This window comes from Halichoerus grypus, chromosome 15, assembly GCF_964656455.1.
Source record: "Halichoerus grypus chromosome 15, mHalGry1.hap1.1, whole genome shotgun sequence".
NCBI lineage: Eukaryota > Metazoa > Chordata > Mammalia > Carnivora > Phocidae > Halichoerus > Halichoerus grypus.
In genome coordinates, this window is record NC_135726.1 from 50,394,735 (window position 1) to 50,421,103 (window position 26,369).

The 26,369-nt window shown below is 41.1% G+C and overlaps 1 protein-coding gene across 7 annotated transcripts; it reads left to right on the forward strand.

Moving 5' to 3' along the window:
* The first annotated feature begins 1,502 nt into the window (after nt 1-1,502).
* Nucleotides 1,503-26,125, forward strand: ZNF233 (zinc finger protein 233). 7 transcript variants are annotated; one of them, XM_036093620.2, is made up of 6 exons: nt 1,512-1,585; nt 2,810-2,950; nt 8,325-8,386; nt 16,117-16,243; nt 16,767-16,862; nt 19,869-26,125. In XM_036093620.2, exons 3-6 carry the CDS (start codon nt 8,372-8,374, stop codon nt 21,665-21,667), a joined length of 2,037 nt encoding a protein of 678 aa, XP_035949513.1. In that variant the 5' UTR covers nt 1,512-1,585; nt 2,810-2,950; nt 8,325-8,371; the 3' UTR covers nt 21,668-26,125. The 7 variants fall into 7 exon arrangements, with proteins under 7 accessions (XP_035949515.1, XP_035949513.1, XP_035949518.1 ...); XM_078063670.1 differs by having other exon boundaries at nt 1,554-1,664; XM_036093622.2 differs by lacking the exon at nt 2,810-2,950 and having other exon boundaries at nt 1,503-1,664.
* The last annotated feature ends 244 nt before the right edge of the window (nt 26,126-26,369 follow it).

Sequence of the window (26,369 nt, forward strand, 5' to 3'; positions counted from 1 at the left end):
CCACCCAGGCACCCCTCTACCACCAATTATTAATTTGACATCATAGTGTTCTTTCTAGCCTTCCCCCATTATAAATTGCATCTTTGTTCTCCAAGAGTAAAAAATTTGGCTCCCAGCATCATCCACTTATTTACTGGAGAGTGTAAACATGCACCCAGCTACAACTTGGGGGTTCTATTCATTGAAAAAGAATGGGGTATTGGACAACAAGTGCCAGAGGTGATTTGAATGGCATAGTCTTTCCACCATAACTTTTCACATTCTCAGGGCATTGACTCTTTAAACCAAGTTAAATCTCACAGGACCATGAAGAAAAGTACCCAATAGAAAAATAAATCCAAAGATAGGCATATCCAAATGAGAACCCACCAGATAGTGATTCCTTGCCGATACTAGTACAGCTAATGTGAAGGAATGGTACCTTGTGAAGGGCAGGTTGGGGAGCAGTTCTGGCCATTGACCAGCCCTGCATAACACCATCTGCTATTCACCTCCCATTTCCCCTTATACTTCTCAGAGTGAGTTTGACAATTCTCAGGACATCAAGGACTGCATCCTTCCATTGCTTCTTGAGAGAAGTAAAGTATTTTAGGAGAAACTGGAGTTAGACCAAACAAGAATATTATTTACAAAGTGGTATATTATAAATTAAAAAGCAGACTCTGGAACTAGACTTGGTCAGTTCAGCCATTTGCCAGTTGAGTAACTGCAAACAAGATGCTTAACCTCTCTGTTCCTCAGTTTGCTTGTGTGTTCAGTGTGGATGATATCTCTTCTGTTGTGAGGGTTGAAACTTTATGCCTGACATATAGTAAGAGCTGTACAGTATTAGCTATTATCTTCAATAGATAAAATTATTACTATATAGTTATGAAATTCTAAGCCAGGGAACGGTAAACTATAGGTTGTTGGTCAAATCCAGAATCTATCCTATTTTTGTATGGCCTGAAAGCAGGAATTTCACCTGTAAAGAATTTTAAGGAGGAAAAAAAGTATAAAAAAAAAAAAAAGTAAGGAGGAAGCAAAGAATATGGACTGCAAAGCCTAAAACATTTATTGTCTGGCCCTTTAAAAAAAAAAAAGACATTTATTTTAGAGTACACACACGGTGGGGAGAGGAGGGGCAGAGGGAAAGGGAGAGACAGTCCCAAGCGGACTCTACTGAGTGCAGAAGCCCACGCTGGGCTTGATCTCAAGGCCCTGAGATCAGGACCTGAGCCAAAACCGAGTCGGATGTTTAACCGACTGCGCCACTTAGGCGCCCCACAAAAAAAAAAAAAAAAGTTTTTTTTTTTTTAAATGAGGAAAGAAGGAAAAGAAGCAGAAAACAAACGCTAATATCACCCGAGAACGCACTGAACTGCAACAGTTTATACGTTTAAGGGGGAAAAAAGTGGCAACCTAGAGCAAGCGGAACCTTGCTGAGGATTCTGGGAAATGTAGTCCGCCAGAGTCGGGCAGTCAGAGCCACTTCCGCTACCGCGCGGAGGCGCTATAAGCCCGTGTTCCGCCAGGGATTCTGGGAAGCGTGGTCCCGGAGCTGCGACCGGTCCAGGCGCTTGTGCTGCGGGAGGGCGAAGCCGCGGTCAGTGGTACCTTCTGGGACGTGAGTCAGGCTGAGCCTCTGCGTCTCTGCCCAGTTCGCCTGGGCGTGGGACCTGCAGGTGCCGCCCTCGCTCTCAGGGAATAGAAGCCTCGGAGGGCAGGGGCGGCGGGGGGGCGTCACCTTGGTTTTAGGGCGGGTCGCGCGTCCCTGACTTGGCGGGCGGGGGTCGCGACCTCGGTTCCCCTGGCCTTCCACACTGCTACACGCTCTGCCGCCTTCTAGCGACACGTTCGTAGACTTGCTTAATTTCTCCGTTTCTCCTTCGTAAAGTGGAATTAAGGGTAGTTCCTCCAGAGGAGGCGTGTAGTGAGGTTTACGTGAAGCGTAAAGATGCTCGGAAGCGATCCCGGCACGGGAACAGTGGCCGGTTGTTACCAATGGGCGTTTTCTCTCCGAGAAGCTCTCAGCCCCTGAAAACTTCTGTGAGCCCGGGATGGGTTCAGAGCTGCAGCTGCAGCGTCGCTGGCCCTTCTCTGAGTCCCCGCGGGAAGCAGGGCTGTTTAGGATTCCTCCTGACTCCCCATGACCACACCCCTCTTTTTTAAAGGAAGGATTGGTCTCACCCCAGCTGGTGCCTGGGCTTGTCCACCGTGATTTATTCTGGACCAGAGGGAAAAAAAATTGTGGTATCTCCCAGCCTCTTTTCCCTTCTCCGCGCCCGAGTTCCCAGAGGGTGCAGAGAGGAGGAGGGAGTGACCCCCTGCCTCCTGCTGGTAACAGTGTCCCACCGTGAGAGAATTTAACATGATGTGCCATTTCTTTCTTTTTTATATGATCTTATTTATTTGAGAGAGAGCATGAGCGGGGGGAGGGGCAAAGTGAGAGGGAGAAGACTCCCCACTGAGCAGGGAGCCCGTGGCGGGGGCGGGGGGGGGCGGCTCCATTCCTGGACCCTGAGATCATGACCTGAGCGGAAGGCAGATGCTTAGAAGGCAGGTGCTTAACCGACTGATCCACCCACGCTCCCTGCTGTGCCATTTCTGCTCTCAAGTGGGGAACAGACTTCCTTCACTCCTAAGCAGATATTTTTCTACTGGGCACATGTTCAAATGTTTATAGAATAAATGGGAGTTAGATGAGACCTGTGTTGAAGAATGAGTAATAACAATTTGGTGACATGTTGAGTGCCAGATAGCTTTATATGCATCAATTAACTTAATCTTCCTAACACACAAATCTTCTGTGATTATCTGTACTTTACAGATGACAGCGTTGACAGGTGAAGAACTTAAGTTACTTATTTTCCCAAAGTCCAACAACAGGGAAGAGACAGAACTGGGAATTTGAGCACAGGCTGTCTGGGTTCTTGACCTTCATGCCATACACTTTTTCAGCCCTAAAATGGTAATTATGGGGCATCCCAGTTGGGTGGGGGCTGGCAGCCCAGGGGTGAAAGAATTCATCCAAGGCAGAACAGAGGAGATAGAAGTTTATCGAATACACTGCAAGAGAGGAGCAGGCAGGACAGCAAAAGAGAGACTGTTTGCCCCTGGGCAGTGGTGAGGGGCCACCGTTTTAGGGCTGAATGAGGAAGTATGGAGATGTATGGAATTTTCCCTTTTCTGGTAATCTTAGGCACTGTGCCTGGTTGTACGTAGCCCACTGGTTAGTTAGGGACTATGGCCATTTTGAGGTGGGTCACTTAATGAGTCTGTTTGCACTAGCTCGGTGGTCATTGTGGGCCCTTTTGCCTTGCTCAAGGTTTCATTGCTCAAGCCTGTTGCCAAAACACAGCCTCTACAGTAATCCCTATGTCTAGAGGAGGGAGGCCATTTGGTAATAATTTGGGACCTTAGAGGACCTGAAAGCTATGCTCATTTAATTACTTTCTTATTTTCTATGACACTCTGTTTTCTGATTATGGTGGTAGTTTGTGCTTATCATAGAGAAGTAGAGAAATAGATGAAGAAGGCCAAAAATGATCCGTAATCCCAGGATGTAGAGACAGCTGTAAACGTGTTAATGTATTTCTTTTTAGTTATTTCTGTGTATATGCATTTTTCTATGCTTCTCAGGAGTTGTATCATACTTGTAGTATTTTTATATTTGGTAACTTGTGACTGTGAACATTTTCAAACACAGATACAGACAAAATACTATAATGAATTCTCACATCCGTCAACCTTGGTCAACCTTCAACTGTTAGTCTAAGTTTTATCCATCTTGCCATATAATCCTCCCTCCCTTTTTTTGCTTGAATATTTTAATGCAAAAAAAAAAAAATCCAGACATTGAGGCAAGAGGATTTATACTAGATTATCATAAATATATGGACGTCGAGGGAGAGAGGACATAAACAATTCCAAAGTGTTTATGTGGTGATTAGGAAAATGGTGGTTAGTGAGAAAGCTAGGAGCCCTGTAAGACTTGCAGTTAAAGAGGGGCGCCTGGGTGGCTCAGTTGGTTAATCATCCAACTCTTGATTTCGGCTCAGGTCATGATCTCAGGGTCGTGAGATTAAGCCCTGTGTCAGGCTCTGAGCTCGGTGTGGAGTCGGCTTGGGATTCCCTCTCTCCCTCTCCCCCAGCCCTCTCATGTGTGTTCTCTTTCTCTGTCTCTCAAATAAATAAATAAAATCTTAAAAAAAAGAGTTGCAATTAAAGAAAAGAACATGACAAATTTAAGAGTCTCATGCTCTACCGACTGAGCTAGCCGGGCAAGAACATGACAAATTTAGTTTGTGCCTTTGGAATTTTTAATTTGCTCTTGGTTTCCTGAAGACAAATTAAGTGACAAAACAGTAAAAATGATCCATATAGATATTTTTGTCCTTTATCTCACTCTGTGGCTATATACAGAAGCCACAGCTTTTTCGGAGTATTCAAAAATTGATAGACATTTACTGATAATACTTCCATGTCCTAAAACAAACTTTCTTAGAAACAGACCAGGACTAACGCATCATCTCTGGATTTATCACCACGTCATAATAATGAAGGTGGTGAAAAGAATAACTAGCATTTATTGGGAGCTTATTATGAGTCAGGCAGAGTTTCCAGTGCTTTTTATGTATTAACTCATTTATTCCTCAAAAGAACCTTGTTATTATCCCCACGTTACAGATGAGATACAAGAAGATAAGTGGTCTCCAGAAGATCACTCAGCCAGTAACTACGGCACTGAACTAAAACCATCAGGTCTTTTTTTTTTTTTTTTTTTTAAGATTTTATTTATTTATTTGACTGAGAGAGACACAGCGAGAGAGGGAACACAAGCAGGGGGAGTGGGAGAGGGAGAAGCAGGCTTCCCGCCGAGCAGGGAGCCCGATGCGGGGCTCGATCCCAGCACCCTGGGATCATGACCTGAGCCGAAGGCAGACGCTTAACGACAAGCCACCCAGGCGCCCCTAAAACCATCAGGTCTTAACATAGCACCTCCCCATCGCCCCTTCCCCCCCACCCCCTGCCATGTTTTTCTTAACAGTATCAATCACCAGCTGACACATGATGCACATATCTGTTGGTTGGTGAATTATCTGTCTTCCCAACTATGATATCAGCTTCACGAGAGCAGGGACTTTGTTCACTGCTGTGTCTTTAATATATGGAATTGTGCCTGGCACGTAGCAGATGCTCAATAAGTGTTCGTTGAATGTATGAATGAATGTCCTTGGTGAGTAGTAATGAGGCTCTCAGCTAATATAATACAGGATGTGTCTTTATGAACTGTTCATTCGGTCATTTATATATATGTGTGTGTGTGTGTGTGTATGTACATATAATTATAAATATATATCTTTATAATATATATTATATTTATATAAATAATACTATATGTTTATAATACATACATATATATATATATATATATATATTTTTTTTTTTTTTTTTTTTTTTTTAAATCTCTATTAAGTGCCTGCTACATGTCATGAACTCTTCTGGGCACTGGAGAAAGAGCAGTGACCAAAATAATGCAGCTTACCTTCTGAAAAGGTGGATAGATATAAGCAAGATAAAGAAAACATCCATTAGTATGTTAGAGAGTGCTGAGACCAAGTATAAAAGGGGAGTGAATGGGACCAAAAGGGAAGTGGTGGGGTGGGGGGGTTTCAGTTACATAAATATGTCCGTGGAATAACATTTGAGTAAGGAACTGATGGTGCTGTATAAACAAACAAATAAATAAGTAACTTTAAAAATTAAATAAATACCTAAATAGGGTTTGCTTTACCCAGAGCCCAGGATTGACCCTTTTATGATTATTTTACCGTTAAGGATGACTGTGATGTTGCTTGAACAAAGCAAATAAAATAGGAAACCCAGAGGAAGAAATTGGAAGATAGAGTTCATCCTGTCCTTCTCCCAATTAGGAACAGCCTCAGAATTTTACAGCTCAGAGGAACCTCAGAGATTGAGGAGTCCAATCCTTGCCCAATGGAGTGTTTTTTCAGTCATTTTTTGATTCCTTGTGTTTTCAGTACTCAGTATATTCTGGGTGCTGGGGAGAAAAAGGTGTGTTAATCATCTCATAGGCAAAACAGATGCTTAACCACTAATTATCCCCTTGGTTGCCCCCCGGTGATGGAAGGCTTCTCGGAGTCCAGAAGTGGAGAGCCGAGCCAGGGACCCCAGACCTCACTTCCTTTCTCTCACTAAACACTGTGAAATGTCAGGTCTCCTTGCAAAACCCTGTTACTGAACAGAGCAGTAGGGGGAGGCAGAAAGAGGGCCAGCACAACGGAATTGGTGTTACAAATTGAGATTTCGTCCAGGTTTTGAGAAGTGGATCCATTGCTCTCATCTCTACTCAAGTACTTCTTCTTCTTCTTTTTTTTGTAAGATTTTATTTATTTATTTGAGAGAGAGAGAACACAAGTGGAAGGGAGGGGTAGAGGGAGAGGAGGAAGTGGGCCTCCTGCTGAGGAAGGAGCCCGATGTGGGGCTCGATCCCAGGACCCTGAGATCATGACCTGAGCTGAAGGCAGAAGCTTAACCCACTGAGCCACCCAGGCACCCCTCTACTCGAGTACTTCTGTCTGAAGTAGGAAGAGCCACGAACATGAGTGGATGCCACGTATTGGACGCTTATTTGTGTGTGTTGTGTTCATGGAAACCTCCTAACAACTCTAGATGCTAGATACTGTTATGATCCTATCTTACAGATGTAGAAAGAGGCACAAAGAGCTAGGAAGTCAGAAGAGTCGATGGTAGAATCCTGACTAACTGGCTCCAGTATCTCCCAGCAGATCACTTTCAGCAGACCTGTGCCCTCGGGCTCCCCTTTCTCTCATCCCAAGGGACAGCCTTCCTACGTCCTCTTCACGTTTGTGGTTAGAAACACGGAGACCATATAAAAACACGAGCTCTGGAGTCAAAGTTGGATTCAGGTCCATTGTCATCTCTCATAAGCTCTGGGACCTTCAGTAACTTAATCTTGTGAATCCCCCTCTTCCTCATCCATTACATGGGAGCAATAATCATCATATCATCACTTATTGAGAGTTTATATAATGTGCCAGGCACTGAGCCAAGGCTTTTTTCTTTTTTTGCTGTTTTTTGAACTTTAGGTGTATTTCACATATCATACCATTTACCCTTTTAACGTATATTCACAAGGTTGTATGACCACGACCACTATCTAATTCCAGAACATTTTCATCACCCCAAAAAGAAACCCCACACCCCTTAGCTATCACCCCTCACTCCCTGCTCTCTGAGCCCCTTGCAACCACTAATTCACTTTCTGTCTCTGGATTTGCTTAGGCAGCTTTGCTAGACTTGCTCACGTAATCCCCAGAGCAACACTATTCATTTAAATGAGAGACTGTCAAGTTTTTGTTTCAAATGAAAACATCTACAAGTCCTAATTTTAATTAGTTTTTCCTTACTACAGTGAGCATAGGAGAGGGGCAGGTACCACTGAGACTCTTCTAGCTGCGTGAGGAAAACTCAAGTATTCATACCTCCTACAAAACCAGATACTGATGTCAATTAAACATCATTTCAAGGCAACAGATTATTAAGTAATATAGCCAATCAGAATTATGGGCTTTCAGAGATAAAGGTGAATTTCTTTCTTTTTTATTTTAAAGATTTTATTTATTTATTTGACAGAGAGAGAGATAGCGAGAGAGGGGACACAGGCAGGGGGAGTGGGGGAGGGAGAAGCAGGCTTCCCGCAGAGCAGGGAGCCCGATGCGGGGCTCGATCTCAGGACCCTGGGATCACGACCTGAGCCGTAGGCAAACGCTTTACAACTGAGCCACCCAGGCGCCCCAAAGGTGAATTTCTTAAGACTAAGAATTGTAAGGGGCATCTGGCTGGCTCAGTCGGTGCAGTGTGTGACTCCTGATCTCAGGGTTATGAGTTCAAGCCCCACATTGGGGGTAGAGTTTACTTAAATAATAGATGGATAAATAGATAGAAGGAAAGAATTGTACAGGCTCTGAAATCTGGATGTCTTATAAAAGACTCCTTTACTGGAAATGATGGCAGAAGACATTTGCAAAGACAAATTTATGATTATAAATTTATATATTTATATACATATATATATAATCATAATTTTGTTACATCACCTACTTTTTTTTGCAGCTGCAGGGGAATCAGCTATAAGAGTTTCTCCCTCTACTCACATGTTGACCCTCACAACAATCCCATGAGGGAAGCACTGTTATGCACTTTTGTAGGTGACAGATTTGAGGCACAGATTTGTTTACAATTCCCACAGAGCAGCCGTCTGGGCAGGGCCTACGTCTCATGGCTTTTTTCTTTGCCAGTTCTGCCTTCCCAGGACTCTGCCCTCTCCCAGAAGCAGCCGGAGAAAATGACCAAGTTTCAGGTGAGTTGAGTTTTGATTTTTATCAAAATTGCATGCCTTTTTCTCAAAGATTAGACACATCTTTTTTCTCTTCTATGGGAAGGATAAAGGAGGAAAACAGGTATTTGTTATATGCCAGTTACTTCTTTTTTTATTGGTTCTCTTTTTTTGTTTCTATCCTTAGCTTTTGTTTTGGTTTTGGCTTTGGTTTTATTTTAGCATCATCTTCATTTCACAAATGATAGCTCAGAAATTTATAGATTTCAGAAAATTAAAAAAAAAAACCCACATTACTACACTGCGTATGTCAGCTGTTTTCCCCGTGCTATATTTATAAAGTTATAATTGCAGTATATGTACAGTTTCCAATTTTATATTTTCGCTTACTGTTACTATTTGAGTTTTTTTATGATTCAGCATTCTTTTATGTGCTCATCTTAAAAGCGTTTCTAGGGGCGCCTGGGGGGCTCAGTCGGTTAAGCGTCTGCTTTTGGCTCAGGTCATGATCGCAGGGTGTTGGGATTGAGCCCCACGTCAGGCTCCTTGCTCAGCAGGGAGCCTGCTTCTCCCTCTCCCTCTGCCGCTCCTCCACCCCACCTCTGCTTGTGCGCATACTCTCTCTCTGTTTCAAATAAATAAAAATAAAATCATTTTTTGAGTTACAGTTTACATATGATTTACATGTAATAAAGCATTTGATCAGTTTTGATGAATATGCACGCCCACATGACCACCTCCACAGTCTAGATGTAAACCATTTCTGTCACCACGAAAAGTTCTGGTTCCCTCATGTCCCTTCCCAATTAATCCCAGTCCCACACACCTGGCTGTAGGCAATGACCAATTTACTTTATGTCACTGCAGATTAGATTAATCTTAAGTTACTTGAGTTTCGTATGTTGGTCCTCAACCCTCTCGGGAGCTTCCCAGCTGTAATCTGAAATGGGCCCTGCACGCGGGAGGCAGGGAGAGATGGAAAAAAGGGGCAGGCCACTCCAGGTTGGTAGGTGGCAGTTTTACTAAGCAAAGGGAACTTACCTGTGAGGCTCGTCTTGGGCGGCAACAAGACAAATGGATCCCCTCAGCTGCCCTCCAAATCTTAGAAGTTTATAAAGAGGCCCTAACTGTCCTCAGTATACCGTGCAGATGTTTTCAACACCACATCATTATCTCAAATCTGTATCTTTGGAGCAGTCTGTGGGAGCAGGAAAGACAAGCAGAACCTACATCCCAAGGACAGGAGGGGGTGAGGAGCCTCCGAGTGCCAGGGTCCAGCTCACGGGTCATTTGGCAGTCATGTCTTTTTGATGATGTCCCCCCACATCATGTAAATGAAGTTACACAGTGTGTACTCATTTTGTGTCTGGCTCCATTTGTTCATCATAATGTTTTTGGACCCAAATCAATAGTCCTTTTTATTGCTGCATAGGTTTTCATAGTGTGGGTTTTCCACGGTTTGGTTATCCATTCACTCATTGATGGACATTTGGGTTGCTCCTTGTTTTTGGCTATTGAAAATAAACTTCTATAAGCATTTGTGTGCTAGATTTTTGGATGAACACAGGCTTTCTCTCTCTCTCTCTCTAAGTAACTAGGAGGAGAATATAATCTTTGGGCTTAACTTTGGTTTTAACTTTTTAAGAAAAAGTTAACTTTTTCTTAACTTTTTAAGAAATGCTTAACTTTTTAAGAAATTGTCAAATCATTTTCCATTGTGATTGCATATTTTATATTCTTTCCCCAAGGTGTTAGAGTTCCAGTTGGCTCCACACTTTTTCTAACATTTGATATTTTCAGTCTTAAATTTTAGTTATCCTAATGACAGTCATGTTGTGATATATCATTGTGGCTTTCATTTGTATTTTCCTGATGCCTGAGATGTTGAATGTCTTTTTTCTGCTTTTTGGTCATCTGCATCCTTTTTGAAAGGTTTGTTCAATGCTTTTGCTTATTTTTAAATTTAAGTTGTTTATTTGTATTGAATTTTAGTAGTTCTTTTAATATTCTGAATACAAGTCCTTTTGACCCATGAGCATTTAGATCTTCTTTCATTTATATCTTCTTTCATTTATCTGGGTCTTATTTCTTTCCCTCAGTCATGTTTTATAGATTTCAACATGTGGGTTTCTTACATGTATCTTGTTAAATTTATCCCTAAATGATTTATGTTTTTGGGGTGCTATTCTGAATGCTGTTGTTTTTGAAATTCAATTTCTATTTGTTTGTTGCTAGAATATAGAAATGTAACTGACTTTTGTATCTTGACTTTTCTAAATTTGCATATTAAATCTAGAAACGTTTTTCTAACCTGTCAAGATTTTCTACACAGACATCAGTAAATAAAGAGTTGTATTTTTTCCATTCCTGTCCCCATCGTGTAGACTGCTTTTTCTTTTCTTATTGCACTGGCTAAAACTGTTAGAACAATTTCGCTATATATAGCCTTTCCTTGTTCTTAATCTTAGGGAGAAAGCATTCAGTCTTCCACCACCTGGTGGGCTTTTTGTAGATGTCCATCATTGAGGTTGAGGAAGTTCCCTTCTAGTCCTACTTTACTCAGAGTTTTTATTATGAATGAGCATCAACTTTGTAAGTGCATTTTCTTTTAACAGTCAGATAGTCATATATTCCTTTGGTTCAATTAGATTCTTTGGAACCTTGTTTTTTAAGCTTGATTAGGGTGGGTGTGGAGTAACCTTTATTCCAGAGCAGTGGCTCTCAGGAGCAGCTTTGCCCCACCATGGGACATTTGGCAGTGTGTGGACATTTTGGATTGTCAGGACTAGACGGTGGGTACCATTGACAACTACTGGGCAGAGGCCAGGGATGCTGTTAAACATCCTGCAATGCACAGGATAGCGTCCAGCAATGAAGAATTGCCTGGTGCAAAATGTCAACTGTTGAGAAACTCTGTTCTAGAGATAGTTTAGCCCTTCTACTGAAGTGTGGCCCTTTTGTTGCTGCCAAATGTCCCTAATGATCAGTGAGGGCTTTCCATTTTCATTGTTTGGAATTCAGACACCTCTAAGTCCTACTAAGCTCTGGGAACCATTCAGCCCATCGCTCCTCAGATACTTTTTGCCTGGCCTGTGGAGTTCACTCCTATATTTGCACAGTTTGGTTTTTAGCACTAGACTCAAAGGGATTCCTGGGCAGATTTCCAGTGCTTTTCTTATGCATAATTCCCATTCTGGAACTCTGCTCCACATTTTCCACCTATCCAGTCTCCCCATTCTGATTTTTCTGTCTCTTCAGTCCAGCAAGGCTCTGTTTGGGTTCCCCCTTCCGGCACTTGCAGTTCAAAAGTTATCAATAGGCAAATATTTAGGGTGATCATAGGGCTCACCCCATTTGTTTCCTTCATTTCAGAGATCAAAGTATTCTGCTTTCAGTGTCTGAAAGCAGTTTCATATTTTTTTCTATTTTACTACTTATGATAGAAGGGCATGTTTGGTACCAGTTATTCTGTTAAAGCCAGAAACAGAGGTTTCTGTCACCTGCATTTTTGATGACTGCATCATATTTCAATGAATTGCTGTTCCTTAAAAAAAAAATTCCCGGTGTGCCTGGGTGGCTCAGTTGGTTGGGCGTTTGATCCCAGGGTCCTGGGATTGAGCCCCACATCAGGCTCCCTGCTCAGTGGGAGTCTGCTTCTCCCTCTCCCTCTGTGCACTCTCATGCTCTCTCTCTGGTAAATAAATAAAACCTTAAAAAAAATTTAAAAATTCCCTAATCCTAGACATTTAGGTAGTTTAAGATTTTTTTTTAAAGATTTATTTATTTGAGCGAGAGAGAGCCTGGGACAGGGAGGAGCAGAGGGAGAGGGAGAGAATCTCGAGCAGAACCCCTGCTGAGCATGGAGCCCGACAAAGGGCTCAATCTCACAATTCTGAGGTCATGACCTAAGCTAAAATCAAGAGTCAGATGCTTAACCAACTGAGCCACCCAGATTTTTAAAAAATGTTTTAGAGAACACTGCTATAACAGTTTTCCTGCATAAAAGCTTTGTTCTCAAAAAGCAGTTCTGGAGACTGCCACTTCTGGAAAGATGGAGGAGACATTATTCTTCCCACTAAGTAAAGGGCCAGAAGTCTTAGCCCAGAAGTAGTGAACTTCTCACCCCACCAGGTGTCAACAGAGTCCAAGTGGAGAATCTGGGCTTACATCCCCCAGCTGGCAGTAACAAAGCTCTGCTTCCCTTCCCCTTTGAGAGATATGTCAGAGGAGGCCTAGTGAAACAGAAGATTTAAATGAAATCCTGAGTCTGATTACAGAATACTCAAAATGTTCAAGTTTCAGTGGAAAATCATTTGGTATACAAGAACCAGTGAAATCTCAACTGGTATGAAAGACAATCAACAGACACAGTAAGATGATGCTCACTGATGTTAGTTCTCAGTTATAAGTGATATAAAATGTTAGTTGTCTGACTAAGACTTTTTTTATTGTGGTAAAATATACATAACATATATTAAGTGTACCACTCAATGGCATTAAGTACATTCACAGCGTTGTGCAACCATTACCACCACACATCTCCAGAAGTTTTTCATCTTCAAACTGAAACTCTGTACCCATTAAACAGTAACTCCTATTACTACCCCTCATCCCATTCTCTGGAAACCACCATTTTACTTTCTGTCTCTAGGTATTTGACTATTCTAGATACCTCATATAGGTAGAATCATATACACAATCCTTTTTATGACTGGCTTATTATTCACTTAGCATAATGTCTTCTAGATTCATCCACTTGACAAAGATTTTAAAGCAGCTATCATAGACATATTTTAATAAGCAATTATAGACATGCTGGGGAAAAAAAAAAACCCAAAATCTTAGCAAAGAAATAGAAGATATAAAGTAGAACCAAATGGAGATTTGAGAACTGAAAAATATAGTAAAAGAAATTTAAAAATTCAGTGGATGGGCTCAATAGCAGAATGAAGGGACAGAGGAAAGAACTTGAAAATAGAATAATAGAAATTATTTAATATGAATAAAAGAGAGAAAATAGACTGAAAAAAAAAGAACAGTCTCAGGGGCCCAGGGGACTATAACAAAATATATAACATTCATGTCATTGGGGTCCCAGGAGGAGAGGAGGAAGAGGGTGGGACTGAAGGAGTATTTGAAGAAATATGGCTGAAAATTTCCCAAATTTGCCAAAAGACATAAAACTACAGATTCAAGAAACTGAGTGAACCCCGAACAGGGTAAACTGGAAGAAATACACCAACACATCTACTGTCTTTTTTAACTTTAAAAACCCAATTTGGGGAGAAAATAAGTATTGTTTTGGTTTTGCTTTTCATAAAAATAATTTAACTTCTTGTTTAAACTAGATGTTTCTTTAAGCTTTGATAATGAGGAAGATAAACACACAAAGTATTCTGGGGTCTTCCTCCCTTCTCAGTACTCTGTTGTCATTAATAATAGTAGTAGCAATAATAAATGCAATAATAATAGCTAAAAAGAAAAAAAGAAGTACACCAACACATGTTCTAGTTAAACTTCTGAAAACTAACAAAAAAGAAAAAAAATTGTGAAGGCAGTCAGAGACATGATACCTTAGCTATAAGGGAAAAAACACTCAAAGACAGTGGATTTCTCATCAGAAACCATGGTGGCCAGAAGAAAATGGCACACTATTTTTAAAGTGCTGAATGAAAAGAACTGTCAACTCAGAAGTCTGTATCCAGTAAGGATATCCCTTGAGAATGAAGGGAAAATCAAGACATTCTCAAATTAAGGAAACTAATGTATTTGTTGCCAGTTATACTGGAAATATAAAAATTAAAAACAAATATGACCCAGGGCATCTGGGTGGCTCAGTCGGTTAAGCATCTGACTCTTGATTTTGGCTCAGGTCATGATCTCAGGGTTGTGATATCGAGCCCTGTATCAGGCTCTGCACTCAGCATGGAGTCTGTTTGAGATTCTCTCTCTCTCCCTCTCCCTCTGCCCCTCCCCCATCTCTCTCTCTAAAATAATAAATAAATAAATCTTTTAAAAAATATGGCTTGGGGTGTCTGGGTGGCTCAGTCAGTTGAGCATCTGCCTTCAGCTCAGGTCATGATCCCAGGGTCCTGGGATCGAGTGCTGCATCGGACTCCTTGCTTGGCGGGGAACCTGCTTCTCCCTCTCCCGCCTCTCCCCCCCGGTTGTGCTCTTTCTCTCTGACAAATAAATAAAAATAAAATCTTTAAAAAAAATAAAATTAAATAAAAAAATAATAAATATGACCCAACTATATGCAGTCTATAAGGAACTCACCTCAGGGGGCTCCCTTCTCCTTGCTAGATGGGATGCTACCTTATTCATGAATCACTTTATAAAACTAGATGTTCAAATTAAAAAAAAAAAAAAAAAAACACCTCACTTTAAATATAATGGTATCAGCAGGTTGAAAAGGAAAAGGATGGAAAAAGATATACCATGCAACATTAATCAAAAGAAAGCAGGGGTGACTAAATCAACGTGCAAGTGTACTCATACAGTTACCATATCACTTATAATTATATGAGTAAAACTTAGTTTCCATTGAGGACCTACCCTGTGGCAAGTGTATATGTTCTAAGCAGTGTACGGTGGAACTTCTTTGATGATGGAGGTAGTCTATATTGTACTGTCCAGTATGGTAGTCACTACCCACACGTGGCTCTGGAGCACCTGAAATGTGGCTAGTGCAACCGAGGGAGTGAATTTTTAATTTTATGTAATTTAAAATTTACACTTACATAGTCACATGTGAGTCACATGGCTACTGAATTGGACAGTACAGTTATAAAAATATCATGTATATTCCTATTTACATAACTAGGAATCTTGCAAGATGAATGCCATTACACAGATGAGGAAAATGATTGAGGATTTGTCTGTTGAAGATCTTACAGCTTGTGAGGGCCAGAGCTTGGGGATTTAAACAGGTATCATAGCATGAAAAACGGAACACTTTGACACTTTGAATGCTGTCATGTAGAGGTGGCACGTGCCTTCGGAGTGCAGAGGGTCCTTTGCATAGCTCCCCGGGAAGAGTGACCTGTTGGTTTGTCAGATTGTAGCAAAGTGACAGTCCCTTGACTTAGTGGTTGTGTGAATCAGAAAGGAAAGACAAAAATTATTTGACTCTTTTGGGACTAAATTGACCTAACATCTCTGGGACGATTTGGTAGTATCAATCAAATTATAAAATGTATATCCCCCACGATTCCAGAGTTACTGTTCTAGGGCACTGACTATAGGAATACTCACAAATGACACCATGTTAAATGTACAGGAATTATTTGTAATTGGTTGTTTTCTTTTTTTTAATTATGTTCAGTTAGCCAACATATAGTACATCATTAGTTTTTGATGTAATGTTCGACGATTCGTTAGTTGCGTATAACACCCAGTGCTCATCACAACACGTGCCCTCCTTAATGCCCATCACCCGGTTGCCCCATCCCCCACCCCCTCCCTTCTGCAACCCTCAGTTTTCAAATTTCAATTAAATTTTAAAATTTAACTTTAATTGGAAATTTTTAATTTTAAATTAGTTTTTAATTTTTTTATTGTATTGTTGATGTGACTGTGGCTAAATCTGTGGACATGACGCATGGGATGGAGAAGAGGAGGAAAGTACTCAGGTAGATCCAAGGCCCTCAGAATCCAGAACAGCTTCTCACCCATCCTCTCCACCTTCTTAGTGCTGCCTTGTCCCTACTGGCCATTGGTTATGAGATTGCGGTTGCCTGTGCTTGTTGTAGGAGATGGTGACATTCAAGGACGTGGCCGTGGTCTTCACCAGAGAGGAGCTGGGGCTGCTGGATTCCACCCAGAGGAAGCTGTACCGGGACGTGATGCTGGAGAATTTCAGGAACCTACTCTCTGTGGGTGAGCACAGGGGCCCTCTCTGACTCAACGTCAGCCCCCTGGAATGTCTTGGTTTCAAATGTGTAAGACTTGGGGACTCTTACAATGCTTCCCCAAACTTGGGGGAGGGGTCTCAGTTTCCTCATTCCTGTAGGACACCTTGTCTGTACCTTGTCTGTTTTTTGTCAGATTCCAGTTGGACATCTTGTGAGGTTTAAAATCAGTTGGTGAGTTACATCATTATTGTGTTGAATGAGATAGGTCAGAAATAGCGTAGCTCCTTGTCAGGAACTGCATACTGTGCAACAGAGATTGTGAGCAAAAGTGGGAAAGGAAATGTGACAGAAGTAGGTAATGGTTAGGATGAGGTCAACACATCTATGTGCTTGTGTACTGGATCACAACATAAAAGGTCTTTATTACAGCAGGCCATGGTCAGAATTTGGGAAAATACTACTTAAAGAGCGTAAAGATTGTAATTCTGGAATTAAAATCTATGCCTTCAATTTATTCACGTTGCACACATGCCATTTCTTTTTCATAGGATATGAACCCTTCAGGTTAGATACGACATTACCGTTGGGGAGAGAAGAGAAGCTTTGGATGATGGAGACACAAACCCCAGGGGATGGGCGTTCAGGTGAGAGGCGTGCAGCTCTGAGTCTCACCACCTCCCCGATGGCCAGCCCGCCCGAGCCCCTACCATTCATTACCCTGCCTCATCGCAGCAGCTTTCCCACTGCCTCCCTGCTCCTATGGGGCGGTCTGTTCTGCACACACATGAGGTCAGCGCATGTCATTCCATTTGTTCAGCCTCCGTGACCCCTGTCTTGGTACGACCAGCAGTCCTCATGGCGGCCATTTGAACAGTAGTGAGAAGGACTCCTCTGGGCTTGTCCTAACCTATGGTCTCTGCTTTGCCCTTGGTGAGCGCTGCCTCCTCCCTTTACGGAGTTACGTCCTCCCTGCTCTGGCCTTGCCTCTCTCCTCCTTTCCTTCCCTTCATTGTCCCCTTTTCTTTGCTCCCTTCTTCCTTCATTTATCTTTAATTTGCGTATCCCTCAGGTAAACCCAGCCTAAAATAACAGTAATCATAGTCATTCCTACTGGAGATAGCACCAAAAGCCACAACCAAATCAAACAAACAAAAAACCAGAAAAACCTATCTGCTAATCTGATGTGAGTAGTGAGGGGAAGGTCTTCCTGGTCCTTCGATTATTTCTTTTCGTGTATCCTTGTGCTGCATGAAGGTTTAATGCGGTCAGTCAGGCATGTTGGGTGCTCTTCCATCTGACTCGCTCCCTTGTTTTTATGTATAAACCTAACCTGGGGAGGTGGGATCCCAATTATTACGATTGTCTGTTTGCTTCTTAATAGGTAGCTTCCCAGTTGCTTTGCTTCCATGTACAAATCTGTACTTTTATTTTTTAATTTTGGGCTGATTTTTTATTGAAATATATCTTAGATACAGAAAACTGCACACATTATAAGCATACAGCCCCATGAATTTTCAGGGTGTAAAATGACTTATTTGTCTTACAGTTCTTTTTACTGAGGTACAATTTAAATCTACGTATCTTAAGAATGCAATTTGATGAGTTTTGACAAATGGATACTACTCTGTAACCCATATTCCTCAGAATGCTGAGCAAATCTTACAGCATATTCTATCCCCATGTCCCTTATTAAAAGTTCTTTTGGCAAACATCAGAATACCCCAGGATTTTGCATTTTGTCTGTCCATCTAGGTGCCCTACTCCATCATGAAGAATATTCTTGAGATCTGTTTTCACTGCACAGAAGCACAAACTAAAGGGTTTCTTCTCCCTTAATGATCTTTACAAACAGAAGCTCACAGAGAATGGTGCTAAGTGAATCCCACTGTCTTCGCTCCTCCTGGAGACAGTTCACGTGAGCAGAATAAGCTAGCATGATTAAAGGATTATTTCAGAACATTGTTAATGTCTACCCTAATTAGAAGTTCTATGGCACTTGTATTTTTTTTTTTTTTAAGATTTTATTTATTTATTTGAGAGAGAATGAGAGAGAGAGCACATGAGAGGGGGGAGGGTCAGAGGGCGAAGCAGACTCCCCGCCGAGCAGGGAGCCCGATGCGGGACTCGATCCCGGGACTCCAGGATCATGACCTGAGCCGAAGGCAGTTGCTTAACCAACTGAGCCACCCAGGCGCCCTCTATGGCACTTGTATTAACTATCTATTGCTATATAACAAATTACTCTTAAACTTATTGGCTTAAAACCACAAAACATTTATTTACAGTTAATGTGAGCCCAGGAATCTTGGGGCAAGTTTCTGGGTGGTTCAGGCTCAGGATCTCATGAAGTTGCTGTCAAGGAGCACCCCCAGAGCTGCAGTCCTCTGAGGGCTTGATGGGGCCGAAGGGTCTGCTTCCAAGATGGGCTCATTCACATTGTTGGCAAAATACCTCAGTTCCTTGCTGGCTATTTGGGGGTCTCAGTTCCTTGCCAAGTGGGCCTCTCCCTGGGGCTGCCTGAGTGTCCTTAGAACATGGCACCTGGTTTCCCCAAGAGCTGTGGAGAGTGGAAGGCAGAAGCCACCATGTCTTCTATGATCTAACCTTGGAAATGACATAGCATCACTTCTGCCATATTCTGTTGGTTTCATAGACTGATCCTGGTACATTGTGGGAGGGGACCTCTATAGGGGCATGGATACCAGGAGGGGGACCGCTGGAGACCATCTTGTGTGCTGACCACCACAGCACCTTTTGTACAGATATGAATCCACAAAACCTAAAAGATGAAATTAACCGTCCAGGTTTACCAGAAAATCCAGCCAAATTAAGTGGCCACAATGGTCATAGGGTTTTTACTCCCATAGGATGTGTCCACCATGGGATTACATTTTCCAGGTTTTTTTCTAGTTACAATGTTCATCAGTTGACTATTATATATTAGGACTTCATTGAAATAAGGGGGAATCCTCTCAAATCTAGCTTGTTTAATGTGTGTTTTCTGGCTAAATTAAGAATATAAAGGTACCATCTCATGGATTCATTATCAAGACAGGAAATATTTCCTTTTGCAAATACATTCTTTTCACTTTTCAAGAATGTCCTTTCTTTTTTTTTCCTGTGGAAACTCTTGGCATCACATGATAATCCACCTGTAAACACTAAAAGACAGATTCAGCCTTTTCTAGCCATTTTTGGCTTGTCCTATACAAATATGCAGGTAGTGTAATGTAACCATGATTTTAAGGCTTACAAATACATAGGATTTTGTAGCTTTTATACCCCTGCTGCAGAAAAGGCAAGAATTATTTAAGTGATTATTTTTATGAACAAGGAAGTAAAGTTTCTCCTCTGTATAATCTTTCTGGGACATCTTTTTGTTGCTCTGTAGCCTTGTATTTCTAATTTGACCTCAGTAAACATTAGTCTTGGTATAGTTGGAAATGAGTCTCCTTGGCCCTTAGTGGGCAGGAGTCTACTCATTAGCTCTTCATTTCCATAGGCATGAAAAAACCAGTGGTAAGGTCAAGCTGAAGTCTTCACTGGTTGAAAAAGGTCTCGTAGTGTGATTGACCTGTGAAATATTTCTGTCTCTGAACAAACATTCACTTGTCCACATTTTCAACTCTGAATCCTCTTTATCCTTCCAGGCCTCAGGAATCAAAACGAGATAGAGACTTTTCAAAAAGTAGGATTAAGATACCTTTTACATGAAGATGTTATATGCTGGCAGATATGGGAACAATTCACAAGTAAATTAACCAGAAATCAAGACTCAATGATAAATATGCAAAGCAAGAAGTCCAACTTGCCAAAACTAGGTGATTCCTCCTGTCAGATATGGGCAAGAGGATCTCCTCAGGTTTCTGAAGATGAAAACTATGTAATAAAGCTTCAAGGGGAGAGTTCCAATAATATCAGAAGTCAAGAGTTTCCAATGAAGACCACTGGGGATTTCTGGAAGAAAATCTATCTGAGAGAGTCACACAAGTATCAGAGTAGGTGTCAGCAAGTTGACGTAAAAAATAAACCGTGTAAGTGTGACCATTGTGTTATGACAAGGATCTCACATCATTGTGATGATCAGGAAGTACACAAAAGCAAGAAGGCTTATAGCCACAATAACTGTGGAAAAGACTTCATGAGGAAATCATGCCAACATAGTATAACCCACTCAAGAGAGAAGCACCACGTATATAGTGAGTGTGGGGAGGACATCGGTGAGAGCTCAGTGTTTTGCATTTGCCAGAGTATTCATGCAGGGGAGAAATGTGGTAGGAATGATAAGTGTGATGGGGTCTTCAGTCAGGGCTCAGACCTGCAAAATCATCAGGGAGTCAATAAAGGAGAAAAGCCCTACAAATGTCAGATATGTGCTAAGAGCTTCAATCAGAACTCCTGTCTTCCCACCCATGAGCCCCTCCACCTAGGAGGGGATCTGTATAGGTGTGGCATGTATGGGAAGAGCTCCAGTCATAGCCTAGATCTCAACGTTCGCTGTATAGACGACACTGGAGAGAAATCCTCTAAATGTGAGATGTGTGATAAAGGCTTCAATCAGACATCGCAACTTCAAGCCCATCAGAGAGCCCACCCTAGAGATAAAACCTACAAATGGGAGGCATGTGACAGGCTAGTTAATCAGAATCCTGGTCCTCATCAGAGAGTTCACACTGGAGAGAAACCATATAAATGTGAGGTATGTGGGAAGGACTTCAGTAAGGCCTCAAATCTTCAAGCCCATCAGAGAATCCACACTGGAGAGAAGCCATATAAATGTGATGTGTGTGATAAGAACTTCAGCCGGAATTCCCATCTTCAGGCCCATCAGCGAGTCCACACAGGAGAAAAACCATACAAGTGTGACACATGTGGTAAGTACTTCACTCAGATTTCACATCTTCAGGTCCATCAGAGAGTCCACACAGGAGAGAAGCCATACACGTGTGAGACATGTGGTAAGGGCTTTTGTCAGAGTTCACATCTTCAAGACCACCAGAGAGTCCACACTGGAGAGAAACCCTACAAGTGTGATATGTGTGGGAAGGGTTTCAGTTGGAGCTCCCATCTTCAAGCCCATCAGAGAGTCCATACTGGGGAGAAACCCTACAAATGTGAAGAATGTGGGAAAGGCTTCATCTGGAACTCATATCTTCATGTTCATCAGAGGATCCACACAGGAGAGAAACCCTATAAATGTGGCATGTGTGGTAAGAGCTTCAATCAGACCTCACATCTTCAAGCCCATTGGAGAGTCCATACGGGAGATAAACCCTACAAATGTTTTCACTGTGGTAAGGGCTTTAGTAAAAGTTCACGTCTGCAAGTTCATCAGAGAGTCCATAGTGGTGATAAATCCAATACACACGATGAGTGTGATAAAAGTGTTCTTCAGAATGTAGACTTCTCATTTTCATCAGAAAATCCACGCAGCAGAGACTATTTATAAAATACTGTGTTTTAATAATTCGGGAGTGAGCTGAATTTTTTTATAGTCCTCTGAATTCTGCTGGAGGAAACTTATTTGTTGTGTGAATGTAGCCAGTATTTCCAGCAGAGCTCAAAATTTCACAGTCCTCAAGACACAGAAACTGTGAGAATGGTGCAGTAAGTTTCAGTCAGAACCTTCACATTCAATCTAATCAACACAGGAGAGAGGCCTTAAAAAGGATAAGTAAGATCAGGACATTAGCAAAAGTTTACTGATGGACATGACAAATCCATGTCCACTAGAAGAGAAGCTCCATGGGGGCAGGAAGTTTGTTTACTGCTGAATGACCATGACCTCAAACCAGTGCTTAACAAACAGTATAAATGTCTAACTTGGTGGGAGAAGAAAACCTACTATAAATAAGACAAATACTTAAAAATTGACCCAGTTAGTCATAATCAGTTGTACCAAGAAAAGGATTCTTTATTACTATTATTATTATTAATTTATTTGAGAGAGCATGAGCAGCAAGGGGGAGGGACAGAGGGAGAAGCAGACTCCCGGATAAACAGGGAGCCCAACACAGAGCTCGATCCCAGGACCCCAGGATCATGACCTGAGCTGAAGGCAGATGCTTAACATACTGTCATGCAGGCGCCCAGGAAAAGGATTCTTGTTAGAAGTTTTAAAACAATTGAAGGAAGTGACAACTTCATAAAAATACATAAAATCATGCGACTTGCAATTTGAGTGTAAGATTTTTTTTTCAGTTGACTCCTGTCTGCACATCTTCACTTTTCCAGCCGTAATAAGCTTAGCTTTTCATCTTACCATTTAAGACTTTCCCTGTACATCATCAGTTTGTATAGCATACACCTCACTATCTCTTTTGGGTCTTTTGTGGCAGGAACAGACAGAATGAAAAAAAGAGGAACTTGTTTTTAATTCCATAAAAGATCATGAGAAAGGGGTGTGGAAAAGGGGAACACATTTTAGCATGCATTTTGGACATTGAACTAAGCTATTAAGGCACAGAGCATTTTGGATAGCACCCCACACTTCCTAGCTGCTTCAGTAGCTTTCAAGTTTGCTTGGTTGAACAGTATACTTTGGTGTATATTTATTGGAGAGAGAGAGAAGTTTCCCACAAAATTTTTTTTTTTTTTTTCTGGACCTTACCTTCCAGGACACTGGATATTCAAGTTCCATGTTACCAACAGAAATCCAGTGCCCGTAACACTGTGCTTTGTTGGGACACCTGGGTGGCTTAGTCGGTTCAGCAGCTCGGGTCATGATCCCAGAGTCCTGGGATCGAGTCTCACTTCAGACTCCCTGCTCCATGGGGAGCCTGCTTCTCCCTCTGCCTGCTGCTCTCCCTGCTTGTGCTCGCTCTCTCTATGTCTCTCTGACAAATAAATAAATAAAATCTTTAAAAAACAAAAGCCAAAACAAAACAAACCCTGTGCTTTGTCATTACCAGATCCTCGCGTGGGCTACTGGATCTCCTGGCTCTTTATAGCAGAATGTTTTCGGTTGTAAGAAATAGAAAACCCAGCTCAAACTAGCTGAGACAAAAGGAGAATTTATTGGTGTGCATAATTAAAAAGAATATGGGTAGGACAGGACACAGGCCCAGTTGAAATGGCTCTGGATCAATTCTTTTGTGATTTCCTCACCTCTGCCCTTCTGGTTGAGTTGGTTCTCACATTCGTTTTTTTCCAACCCACTCTTAGGAAATTTATTTAAAGAACTGACACTCCATTAACTCTTCTAGCACACACCCCCCTTTTCTATATACTTCTAAAGCAGTTGTTCTCTGAACTTCTTGTCCCTGTTAGTCAACCTAGAGGTTTGGCATTTTCCTAAATATACCATATCTAAATGCAAATATTTATAGGGTTACTGTGAGTTACCATTTGCCATTTTTATCATGCATCTGTGTTCTGGAGAAACTTTTTCTTTTCTCCTGTGTAAAGTCAGACTTTTTTTTTCTAAAAAATAATGCCTGAAATTTTTAGATAAACAAAATAATTCAGAAAAGGCATGAATGTAAGGCTGCTGACATACATAAACAATACTGGACATTTTTAGGGTATCTGTGCATATGGATGCAGATCTATTCAGTTTTACAAAACTAGGATAATATACATACTATGTTGTAACTTGATTTTCTTAATATGTTGGAAGCATTTTCTATCAATATTGGTCTATAACATTTTAATTGTGTGGTATTCCAGTAATGCAGACATACCACATTTTAACCAATTTCCTACTGACGATACAAGAACGTTGTATCTTCTAAGCAGTTCAGTGAAAATCTAGAACAGTGACATCCATCTTCATGTTCTTGTGAAGAAATTTCTAGAACCAGTGTTGTATCCAAGAATAATCACTTTTAGATTTTGGTGTATACTGGGGCAGTTTTCGAAAAGTACACAAGACTGTTTCCCTAGGATATACAATCTTGATGAGATAAAAAATGGCCTCCTGGTATTTGTCTTGCTTACCAGAAGAAAAGAAATCCTCTGTGGATAAAGATACCAGACAGAGCCTCCACATATATTGATAAGCAGTGTCTGGCATTAAAACCTAAATTCTTTTCAGGAAAAATAAAGGTTAAATGACCCCAAAACAAAAAGGTGATCGAAACTAACCCATAGTGATCCAAAAATTGGAGTTATCAAACATGAATTTTAAAATAACTTTTATTATGGTCATGAAAATATGGAGAATTTCACTGGAGAACTGCAATCTATCAAAAAAAAAAAATCAAACAGTCCTGGATTTGATAAATACAGCAACTCATTAAGAATTTAGAAGATGGCCTTAAAAGCAAATTAGATGTGGCTAATGCTGTTTATTCTCTAGCCTGAAAGCTCAGTGGACTGAGGAACTCCAAGGCAGACATCATGTTTTATTGTGTAATGACTGTGCAGTGAATGTTTATAGAAACAATGAGGCTTCAGAGGATAGGATCTTTGCTGCAGAGAATGAGTTTTGGGAGCCCTTTGGGCAACAGGTCCCAGGCAGACATGAACAAGTCTTGCTTTTGAAGGTCAAACCAGACAACTCTGCCAATAAAAATCCTTCCTCAGATTTCTTTCCAAATCAGTAATTCTGGAACTTCCTGTCCTTGGTAATTAGGGCTAGGTAGTGTGGCTGCACTTGGGAGACTTAGAAAAGAAAAAGAATGTGGAGGATTTGATTCAGAAGCACAAGAAGAGAGGTGAGAATGACAAGGGTCTCAGGTCGGGGCAGTCTTTGCAGGTAAGAAGAAAGGTGAAGGTATCTTCAAGGAAAAGGGTGTATGAGGAAATGTTTCGGGTAGGGAGGAGCCAGTTGTCATAGCTGATTAAATGTTACACTTCCTACCAAGTTATTCCCAGACTGAGTAGTCAGGAGGGTCAGGCAGACCTGGTTTTATGGATTCTTTTCTGTCATTTGCCTTCTCCTGTTCCAAAAGAAGACATTCAGAGAATTCCAGGGAAGTGAGATGTCTTTTCTTCATTATATACTTTGCCCAGTCTCAGAGATGGATAAGTCTGTCCAATGAAGAAAGCTTAACATCCACGGGGGGTTGGGGGAGTAGTACTGCAGGGACACCATTCTTATGTATTGGAGCCTCAGTGAAGCAAGTGATGGTAAATCCTTATTGTAACATAAGAAAATAGGCTTGAGAAGGTTAAAACCATGCCCTCGTTCACTCAAGTAGCAGGATTTCCACAGGTTGTCAAAATTCAAGATTTTAATTCTTAATTATGAAAAATCTCAAAAAGAGAAAATATAATGGTTCCCCACATACTCATCTCTCAAATTCAAGTTACCAGGATTTTACCACATTTGCTTAATCTTTCCCCTTTTACTTTTTACTTTAAATGCTGAGATAATTTAAAACAAATCCCTGATATATTAGTTCACACCTATCTATTTCAATAGACATCTCTTTAATATTAGCTATATTTTATAAAACCACAAAGCCATTATCAAACCTAACAAAATAATCAAATTTCTGTGATTGCTTCAAATGTTTCATTTTAGTCTAGTTTTTTTTTTCTTAATTTTTGTTTTATCTTATCCTCCATATTTTTTTTTTTTTTCTAATTTTGGTATTGGGATTATATTGGCCTCTTCTATTTTCAGGAAGAGATTGTGAAGAATTAGTTCTGATTATTCTTTAAATATTCGGTAGAATTCTACAGTGAAACCATCTGGGCTTGGGTATTGTGCCTAAGAATACAAATGTGAACTCAGACTGCTGAGGTTTAGATACTGGTGTGACCATCTAAAAGTTGTGTGACCTTATACAGGTAAATGAACCTGTCTGCCTCTATTTCTTCATTGTTAAATGAAGCTAATATTTGGAATGTTATGAATGAAAGACTTAATACATGTCAAGCAGTGGAAACTATACCGAGCTCACAATAACGACTCATGGATCTTTGTCTCACTAGTCTAATAAATGGTACACACACAAAACCTTGGCAAACAATTCTTTTTTTTTAAAATATATTTATATATTTATTTATTTATTAAAGATTTTGTTTATTTATTTGACAAAGAGAGAGAGCATGCACACAAGCAGGCAGAGGGAGAGGGAGGCAGAGAGAGAGAGGCAGAAGCAGGTTCCCTGCTGAGCAGGGAGCCCGATGTGGGACTCGATCCCAGGACCCCGGGATCAGGACCCAAGCCGAAGGCAGACGCTCAACCAACTGAGCCACCC

Coding starts and splice junctions, on each gene's coding strand:
- ZNF233 (XM_036093622.2), top strand. Junction 16,244..16,766: donor CAGGAACCTACTCTCTGTGG/GTGAGCACAGGG, acceptor TCTTTTTCATAG/GATATGAACCCTTCAGGTTA. Junction 16,863..19,868: donor CCCAGGGGATGGGCGTTCAG/GTGAGAGGCGTG, acceptor TTATCCTTCCAG/GCCTCAGGAATCAAAACGAG.